The sequence below is a fragment of the Aplidium turbinatum genome, chromosome 13 (assembly GCF_918807975.1).
Source record: "Aplidium turbinatum chromosome 13, kaAplTurb1.1, whole genome shotgun sequence".
NCBI lineage: Eukaryota > Metazoa > Chordata > Ascidiacea > Aplousobranchia > Polyclinidae > Aplidium > Aplidium turbinatum.
In genome coordinates, this window is record NC_137484.1 from 9,279,472 (window position 1) to 9,289,997 (window position 10,526).

Below are 10,526 nucleotides of genomic sequence, written 5' to 3' on the forward strand. Positions count from 1 at the left end.
TACAAACACTAAACTAACCTAAAAAACACATTCAATTAACAAATCAGAAATGTCACACACACTACCAGGAGCTATAGTTTCATATCTTTGCAAAAGGAAAACTCTTCAAAAATGAAATAGTCCTAAGACATTTAAATCATGAATTTTTTCACACAACGCTTTGTCAGTACAGTACAAGCCATCATAGAAGCCATTTCATAATCCATATGAAATACAAAGTTCAAAAACACAAATTTTAGTCAATTTACACTACAAATCTTAATGCAAAAACACAATTTTTCTGAACATGAAAGTCCAACACAAAAAATTGTAATAATTATTGTTCTTATTACATAACTTGATCATTGCAACTATATACTACTGATGTCGCCATGTGACAATGCCTACAGCCCTTCTTAGGGCTATGGCCTATTGTACTGAACTCCAATAACGAGCTGATGTACTGTAGTTTAGAAAAAAATCTCACAGTAAATCAAAATGAAAAAAAAACAGATCTTTGTCTTACACATACAGATGCAATATTGCTATATGCCAGACAATTCAAAGACATGGCAACAGGCAACAATTATCCCAGATTGCGCAAAACAACTTTCAATATTTTTTTTCCGTTTAAATTATGATAATGCTCTTTCCTTTATAAGACAAATTAAGAAAATTCTTTCCATCGAACAATTAACATTTTATCTGAGAGTGAAGAGCAATGCACTGAATACAAAATTACTGTCAATGTTCAGTATGGTTGTTGTAAATGGTGAAACAATACACACAAACTGTGACTATCAGTACTAAAAATCATGAAACTGCAAGCTCATTAATCACTAAATTAAAGCGCAGCTATCACATTTTAACATATTGCTCAGACAGCTTTCACTTCTTCAAGTGCAGCCTTAGCATTTTGATATATTTCGTTGTCACCACAGTCAGTATTGTCTTCTAACAACGTGGTCATTACTTCCATGGCTGCTTTGAGGCGGTTTTCACAATCAGGAATCATCATCCGACTTTCTTCAAGACATTCATTCCGCTTCTTGATGTCATACTCATCCTTTCCACTGGACTTCATATCTTCAACTTGCTTTCCAATGGCTATGGCTTCCTTTTCATAACTAGCTTTTTCTTTTGAAATTCTTTTAACAACACCAGTCTGAATTTTTAACTTTTTCAACACAGCGTCCATTTTCAATTAAGTAAACAATAAGCTATAAAATGTGCATACAAATCTAAGTCTGTCTGAAAAAAATAAATTAAAACCAGTAATAAAACATTTCAAGAGTTACACAAATAGGGTCTTCAAAATTTGGGTACAATATTAAACAATAGGCTATAAAATGTGCATACAAATCTAAGTCTGTCTGAAAAAAATAAATTAAAACCAGTAATAAAACATTTCAAGAGTTACACAAATAGGGTCTTCAAAATTTGGGTACAATAATAATAATCGTGTTTTTATTTGCGCCCATTGCGATAACATACAGTACACTGTGATCACAGATGCAATACAACAGACGACAGGAAGCAGCAAAGTGACATATAGTCTTCAAGTCAGCTGCTCCCCTTATTTTGGCTTGCCATTAAGTGGCTTTTCCAAGACGCAGCCGCATGCTCTGGGGCGGTGTCGAACCCACGTCCTTTTGAATGTCATGCAGGCGTTCTCGCCACTCGGCTACGTAGCCGGTGGTGAATATTTTGATGCAGCCGGTAAACGATATTCCGACGAGGCCGACCTGACATGAGACAATTGATTGTGATCGACCTGTCACAGAAACATCAAACTGCAAGAAATGACTAGTTTTCACAGTTTTTAATTTGATTTTACAGGAATTGGACAAAATATTAGGAACAGAACAGTATAGGCTACATAATATATGTACTATGTTTTCTCCAATATATTTCTGACCTCCAATTGCAATCAAATTTCAGTCACAGTAATGATGTCCAGACTTTCATCTTTGGGGACAGGGACCGACATTTGTGAAAACGCATTGTGACAAGAAATCCTTAAAACAACACTGCAGCCAAATAAGATTTGAATTAATAATACATACAGGTAGGATATGAATGATCCAATCATGACCAAAATACTTTCAATCAGCTTAGACAAGCTACCGTACTCGTTATGGAAGAGTCGCAGTTGAAAAAGCCTCCGTTTTCCACCATTTAAGATTCAAATGAGATCGATGTTTTAATACAAGGTTTGGTAAAAAAATTACTGAAAGCAACTACCATTCTTAGATGAAACAACTTTCCTACTTTCTAAACTGCAGGGTGAGTTTATGTGTGAAAATAACCCTGAATGCCTTCTTTCTACAGTGAAGCTAGAGAGCAAAATCAGCAATTGCTTAGAAAACAATAACGTGTAATTTTTTCAACCTAATTATTGCTCAACGTTGCCGGATCACCAACAAAGATTGTTTAAATGTTCCTTCAATTGTCCAAGCATTGTTGCTTGATGGCATCTTTCAATGCACTTTTCAATGACAATGTATTGAATGTCACTTGTTTGGTTAGAAATTGGCTTCAACAGCATGAAAATGAGCAACAACATGAAAAAGTGATCACTGCAATCTCCAGATCCGAATATTAATGAGCATCTTTGATACATCAAGGGTTGAAAAGTTAAAAACCATGACCCTCCAATCCTCCACTGACAAGTCTGGAACAGTTTGTGATGGCTAAAAATTCAAGCGGATTATGTCAGAAAGCTGTATCATCACATTGGTAGAGAAATAGATGCTGTGCAGAAGGCTACAAGAGTAAGAATAATATTTCCAAGATACTTTCTTTTAGTTTAGCAAAAGTTCCCACTATTTTGTCCAATTCTTGTTTGTACAAAAACTATGAAGTACAGCGTTCATATTCCGGTTATTAAAAATATAAAAAATAATGCCACCAGAACAGTATACATAACTCTTATTACCATAGGCGCCGACTTTTCAAAAAATCTTGGTGGGCGAGAAAGGTGATGACGTCATAACCATAACGCTGTTTTACTCAATTAAAATAGTCTTTGATTAACATTAAGCTTACTGTCTTGCTTATATTGACACCTAGGTCGCAAACCGAATTTATTAGAACCACTGCTTGAAACGATTAGTTTTTACGCATGCAGTACGCCCTGTAAAAATTTTGATATTGTTAGCTCATAATTGGAACAGTTGGAAAACAAGCCGGTTCATTTCCTTTTCGTGTGTGGGAATAACAACGACCAAGACAGTGAAGTTATCGAAATAAAGCGCAAAAAATCATGATCTCAAGCAGAGTGAAAACCCGCTATCAGTTTTATTAACTTCGTTTCGCTCGTTTTGCTAATTACTTACCTTCAATGCGTTAACAACGGTGAAGTGTTTTCTCTTCTGTTTTTTATCGCAAGTCTTTATAGTCTTTTATCGAATACCGTATACACGAGTATAGGCCGAGATGTTCGCAAGCGATTGTCACCTCAAAAACACAGGTTCAACTTGTACACGGGACAAGCTGTTATCTCCAGCTTGGCAGTTTTCAAAATGAACACATTTTTGCTGCGGCAAAATCATTGCCGAGACAGATTACGGAGTGTGAAATGGCGTCGGCCAGAGTACAAGTTTTGAATACGTTTATTTGCAGTGATTCAAACTTAATTTTCAAATTTAATGATTTCTTGTCATTTCTAAACTTTATGCACTTGTTGAGCAATATGCAAAGCTCACGAGACAAAACAGCGGAAAGAGCTGTTTTAAGAGATCAATTTTTTTATTTTTGCGTGTAGGATATAATCGTTCTAATTACGTGACATTCCATGATCGTTCAAGTTAGTCGATGTCAAACCTTAGCGGCCGCATAAAACAATGATGTCAGGTTAGCTAGGTGATAATAGCGGTAAGAGACGTCGTTAATGCAAGCAATACCTGCGACCAAGACCATTAAACAGTTAAACACCTTTTCTTTTATCGGTTTTCGATTTAATTCTCACACATTGCGAACAAAACAATGCGTTCTGTTGAATCATAATTGATCTCACGGCGGGAAGACCTCGTTGAAAGTAACGCATCTAATTTAGCTGGTTTAGTTAATATTGCAGTGAATAGTACGTGACTATTCCAGCAGCGTAAGTTACTCTACCATCTACTTTGAAATTTCCATACCGTATGAGAAAGCCATGCGATCAGCTGCTGTTTTGCGGGCAAAAGCAACGTAGGCTATTTTTCGCTTTCGGCATTCTTTAAGTCCATTTAAATGATCTAAATCTCTTTCGCGAAGCGTTTTATCTTTGAAACACCACTTGTAATAACCATTTTTGTTGCCCCTCAACTATAAGTTTACGGGGGGCGCCGCCCCTCGGCCCCCCCGGAAGTCGGCGCGTATGCTTATTACAGTAGTACCGTATATATGTGCTTGATTGGTTATCTCTACAGCGTTGAAAAAAGTAAAAAAAAAAATGAAAACAAATGATCAAAGCGAATGACACTATGCTAAGGCATATTCTCAAAACGTCACACAGTCCAAATCACGAGTGATCACAGCTAAAAAAAAATATGTCAAATAAACAAGGAAAAGAGGATTTCCTAATAATAGCTATACATTAAACGTAAGTTATGATGAAAAAGGAATAGAAATTGTAGATATGATAAAATAACAAACACTCAAAAACACATTGATAGTGAACAATAATACAGTACCAGTGTATTAAAATGCGATACATGCAGAATGATACCAGTAAATAAAAGTGTTAACTTGCAATGCATTGGTAGAAAAAAGTGTGTACTAAACAAGTAATCTATATATACAGTCAGTGCAAGTCTGCAAAGGCACAAGCACATAGGTACACGCTCAAAACAAACATTCTATGAGGATATGATTTAAAAAGGGTTGAAAAACAATGAATTTTTTTTTCAAATGACATTTTTTTATGAAAATCAGCTAGCCTACTCTACTAACTTCCAACTTATTGTCTGTGACATCACAGATGCTTTCATCACTATAAGTTACAGAAAGTTTTCTGATTGGTTGGTTGTGTTTTTGGTTTGCCTGACGTGGCATCCAAGAATGAGAAGAGTGGATAGCCTATGTACCGCTTGCAGAATCAGCAGTGACAAAGCTAACTGATAAGACTACGAGAAAGAGGTATAATGTGTGCTGCGACAACTTTTTACCTCACCACTGATGGCTTTCAAGCTAGAGAGAAACGATAAACTAACCACAGTTAGTGCCATGAAGTTGCACTAGGATGTATGGGAAAACATTTTGGATATAGCTGCAATCAAAGCTCACATATAGTTTGTAAACTCAACTGGCACAAAAATAGGAAGACCAAATTTACTTGGCAGTTGACTGAATAGCTACATAATTGCAAACTTGTATTTATGATAATGTTGTCATGGTGCATGTACTCAATGTATGGTATGTGCAAATAAAACAAGAAAATGCAAAAAATGTCATAATAGCTAGTAACAATGCTAACCGTCTTTATTTGTTTGTGTTGTAAAACTCAACTGGTGGAAAGTGCTCTGAAGATAATTCAAAAGTACAGAAATTTATGTCAAATGTATTACTGCATTCATTTCATAGTTGACGTAAATGTTAAATAAATCCATGTTTAATTGAAAATGGCATTTGTGCGTTGAAATTCTTGAATGACATAAAATAATAATTTAGCAGTGATGTAAAGCAAAAATCAGGAAAAAAGAGAAACGTGTTGTATTGGACCATGGACTTCTAAATAGTAGAATCTGGACTGGAAACGGTTTAAAAGCTTGCAGTGTCGATGTACATCAGTTGGTCAAAGTGAAAAGCGATTACGCGACGCAGTGAAGTGCAGCAGCGCTTTAGAGAAGCGAGCACGTGCGTTGTGCCAAAAAGAAGTCATTTTAAGAAATGAGCAGAGAAGGTAGCTGCTGTTCATAGATATTGTAATGTTCATAGATACTATTTGCAATATCATGTGCTGTTAGAATCGTTCGTGCAATTGTCAGTTTGTAACAGTTAGTTTTGGATAGGCTGTAGGTTGTTAATTTATGAATTAGTAGCCGTTGTTGTGCTATTGTTTTTCATTGGCACAGGAGGTCAAAAAAACCGGAATGGCCCGTATCGGTGAGTCCGATTCGGTGAGTCTGATCCCTTAACCGGGGATGTTTTCAATTTTTTTTTTAAATTATCGAGTACCGTAGCCTAATTATCATTGCCGTTTTAGGGTTAGGGGTTAGAGGTTAGGAACTCACCGAATCGGACTCACCGAATAGTAGCAGACCCAAGAAAACACATGCTACAAACTTTCAGTCAAAGTATGCACTGGGAACAATAACTTTATAAAGCCTGCTAATGAGTGATATAGCCTGCAGTCTGTTACAGCAGTCAGTGATATAGCCTGCAGTCTGTTACAGCAGATCTGTTTTCTAGGGTTTTTAAGGGGCCCGATTTCAAAGATTCCCCACAAATATGAAATTGGTTAGCCTATCAGTTTTGAAAGCAGAGCCCGGAATCGCAAATTGTTCACATTCAGCATTGAAGGGGCCCAGATTTTAGGAGTTTGGGGTGTACCGGTACTGAGTACATTCTTATTTTAGTGCTTTTTCAGTTGCTTCCCCACCCCTTCTTGTACAGTACCAGCTCCATACAAGTTAGGGTTACTTACTAAACACCACTAAGGGCTTGGGTTAGTTTAGGGTTAGTTACTAAGGTATCCAAAAACCTCCCTTAGCGAATAACCCTAACTCGTACAGTGCTGGTACTGTACGAGTAGGGGGTAGGGTCACAACCGAATAAATGCCCTTATTTCTTTTCTCAGCTCAAATTTTTAACTATAAAATGGCATGGCATATGTACCGGATAAAAATTTGCCATGTCCACATAATGTAACTTGCTGTTGTGTTGTGTTAGTTAAATATGGTATGATTTGCATCTAAAATCTGTTTGATGTTAACACGCAAAGAAAAAATATTTACTTTTATACTTTATTCTTTGTCATGCAATTTAAATTCTTTACAACTTAACCTCTGATAGCCATGGTTGGTAAAACAATGTGGCACTGAGGGTGACTTTCTGTCTTAACCTTACTGTGCAACTTATATTTAAGAAGGCCAGGTGGTTCTAACTGTTGAACTGACCATGAAAATGCCATAAACAAAGTGGTCCGGATTAATGAGGTATTAACTGTATTGAATAACATACATACAGTAGTCAAATCTTCCCAGTTGCGAACTACAGTAGTACCAGTAGTCCAGTACCAGTAATATGATAATGGCTTATCCATATAAAAGCGGTGCCAGTAAACTGACAGCTAAAAAGAAAAGGAGTTTTTAAGTCAGTATGCAAAAAATAATTCAATGCTTCGGTAAACACTTAACACAAAACAGACAAGGTGTAAGTGATTTCTGCTGTAATGCTCTTGTCTTCATTGATATTAATCATACTTCAGTTTTGAGTGATTTTGTCTCTCATGATTTTTACAATTTCGTTGATCTGAAAATGTGCATGTTAAATCTACACAACTTTACTTAGTTACAGGCATTGCTCTCAATGCTCTGTCACTCAGTGTTCTTTTGTTGTTTTTTCTTGGGTCCAAAAGTTTGTGTTTGGGTTGGTGTTAGGTCTTAACCTTTGCCCCCATCATTGACCCTGGACTTGGATAAATGGATAATGATGAACTATCTATAAGAACAGCACCATACAACACCGCTAAACATTTAATGTAATTGCGTATACCATATATTTTCAAGATTTTAAAACATTTAATGTATGATTAGCCGTACAACCACTGTAGCAAAAAGTGAAGTTATGGCAATGTTAAAATCTACATATGAACAGGAGTCCTTTGACAATTGAGACACCCAGTCCACGTTTTTACTTGTACCTTTTAACTGTACATCATCTTGTCTTGTTATGTTTGCTATTAATATCATAATCAGGGTTTAGCCACCCCGTGGCTGTAGCTATCATATCACTTCACCATGGTGTGTTTTTTCAATGCAAGTTGCATTGTTATGCATATGCTTAAACGTAAACAGATGAATATGCATTTCTGCTTGTGGAAGGACTCCTATATATTTTTGTTGTCATAGCCTGTCCTGTCATTGCCAATGACTGTTTTTAACTTTTATGACAATTTTTATATACATACTTTAAGGTATTTCAGTTCTTGCACTTCATATTATGTATCATGACTGAGAACCTGAGGATTAGAAGAATTTGCAAGTGCTAAAATTACTCAACTGAATCACTGTCCAGACTTGGCTTAATTTTCTTTTTTGAACATAATTGGTTGATTTAAAGTATACACTTTTAAATTAACTTGCTTTTCCGTTTAGTTGCAACAGAATTGACGTGCAAAAATGCAAAAGCGTAACAATTAAAAACACTGATACCAACATAGACTCAAATTAAAAACATTAATTATTTTGCAGTTTATAGTTTCATTACCGGTATATTAGCAATCTATGTGACAGTAGAATATGGTGTATAAATGTGCAGCTATGAATTGTCGGTCTCGGTATGCTGGAGAAAGCAAAGATCCCACTGTAACGTTTCATGGATTTCCATTGGACGATAAGAAGTTCCTTCAAGTGTGGTTGCAACGTTTGGCTAGAAAGGATTTTATCCCATCCAAACGGATCTGCTACTATTCAGTAAGTCCGATTCGGTGAGTCCGACAATTCATAGTGAGTCCTAACCTCTAACCCCTAACCCTAAAACGGCAATGATAATTAAGCTACGGTACCCGATAATTTAAAAAAAAAAATTGAAAAAATCCCCAGTTAAGGGATCGGACTCACCGAATCGGACTCATCGAAACGAGCCATTCCGCATCTAAACACTCCAAGCTATGTTCTCTTCATTTCACACCAGAGGATTTTATTAACGAATTAAGTGATACCAATAACAGACGCAAAAAAAAAAGAAGAAAATTAGATCGAAGGCGTTTAAAAAATGATGCTGTTCCAACAGTTTTTAGTCATTTGCCTTTGTATATACTATTTGTACAAAACTGAGCCTAGTCACTCCGGTCTCTCTTCATCTTCGTCTCGGCATGAAAATGCAGTAGCAAGATTAGAAGAACGTTGTGAAAGTTTTTTGAATGCAGACAACCTTACTAATTTCGATCATCTTCTTACAAAAATACCTGAAAAGCTTGAAAGACAAAAGTATCTGTGGCACCATATAGATAAGGGAGCATATTTCATCCATCTATCTGCCAACCTCCATCTATTTTAGCAACAATCTATATCAGTGTTGATTTGGAAGTCACTCTTTATCGAGAACAAAAAGTCATACCCTCAACATCATACAATCACATCCTACCTACTGGCAAAGTGACTTTACTTTCTCAAGTGTCCAACTTAATGGCTTTTGCAAAGAAACAAGGAACAGAAAAAAACATCACTAGAAGAAGAATTTCAAATAAACATCAAAAAATTGATTTTAGACTTTCTTCTCATTACAGAAAATGATCAACAAATTTCCTTTTTGAAATTTTTTATTGAACAGATTAGCTTGGTGTTTACCAACAAGCACAATCGAAGATATTCTGCAGAATTACCACCGATATCAAAACAGTGTTTATTTTAATACTACAGTACACAAGTGATATGCAATATGCATGCCATATGGCTACTGCAATTTGAAGTTTTTTTTATGAACTTACAGGTGCAAGTGCGACAACTGCAATAAGCCTATCCTTCCAAAAGTGGCGGAATGCAGGTGTTGCACCGAGATAGAGTGCATTGCCTGAAAAGTGGGAGAAGGACGGGAGACATATGACTGCAAAACAAAGTGCATAACGGAGCACCCTGGGTTTCAAGCAGCCTGTCTCAATGCGAATGTTTTAGAAATTGCCTGGCTGCAGTACAAGCAGCAGTATAGGGTTGATGGGGCTCCTGAGCATAAGCGCCATAGACACACTACATACAGGCAATTAGCCCATTGGCTTTGGACCGTTGGTGTTAGGGATACCTTAGTCGAAACCTTAGAGTAGTTCTTCCAGCATGCGCAGTGACTTGCATAAAACTCCACTTCTCACTACAAAACAATGAGGACGATTTTGTTGGATTTAAACTGTAGATACCTGAAGAAGCCATATCAAGTCATAGGTCATTAAAGTTTGTTCCATTAGCCTTCTTCAGCAACAATGTAAGAAATTTAACAAAAAGTATGATGGTAAAAAAATTGCTTTCAATCAAAAACTGCAATCAAAGTGAATGCAATAAAAGGTTTGGATCTGGATTTGGCAAGCCACAATTTCCTGAATTCTTCTACAAATACTTCAAGAGATCTAGATTTTTACATTGGAGAAGACTCATGGACATTTTTTTGAAATTCTAATAATTGATCCAACATTTCTAAATAAATCAGTTGAAACCTGGGAAAACAATTCAACCTTTAAAAGTGCTAAAGTGGTTGTAGCAAACATCAGAGTGGTGAATGACGCAGGAAAGCGTGGCGTAAAATTAGCCTATGATTTTCATGGCACTGCTCAAAATGAGAAACGATTTCAGAACAATTGGCAAGTAGTAAAGAAATCCAGAAAATCTATTACGAACCAAAGGAATCGAACACTC

The 10,526-nt window shown here is 36.3% G+C and overlaps 1 protein-coding gene across 1 annotated transcript; it reads right to left on the minus strand.

The window, feature by feature from the left end:
• Positions 1-18: 18 nt before the first annotated feature.
• On the minus strand, positions 19-4,537 carry LOC145782291 (tubulin-specific chaperone A-like). Its single transcript, XM_082594077.1, has one exon. It carries the CDS (start codon positions 1,175-1,177, stop codon positions 857-859), a length of 321 nt encoding a protein of 106 aa, XP_082450203.1. The 5' UTR covers positions 1,178-4,537; the 3' UTR covers positions 19-856.
• Positions 4,538-10,526: the final 5,989 nt, after the last annotated feature.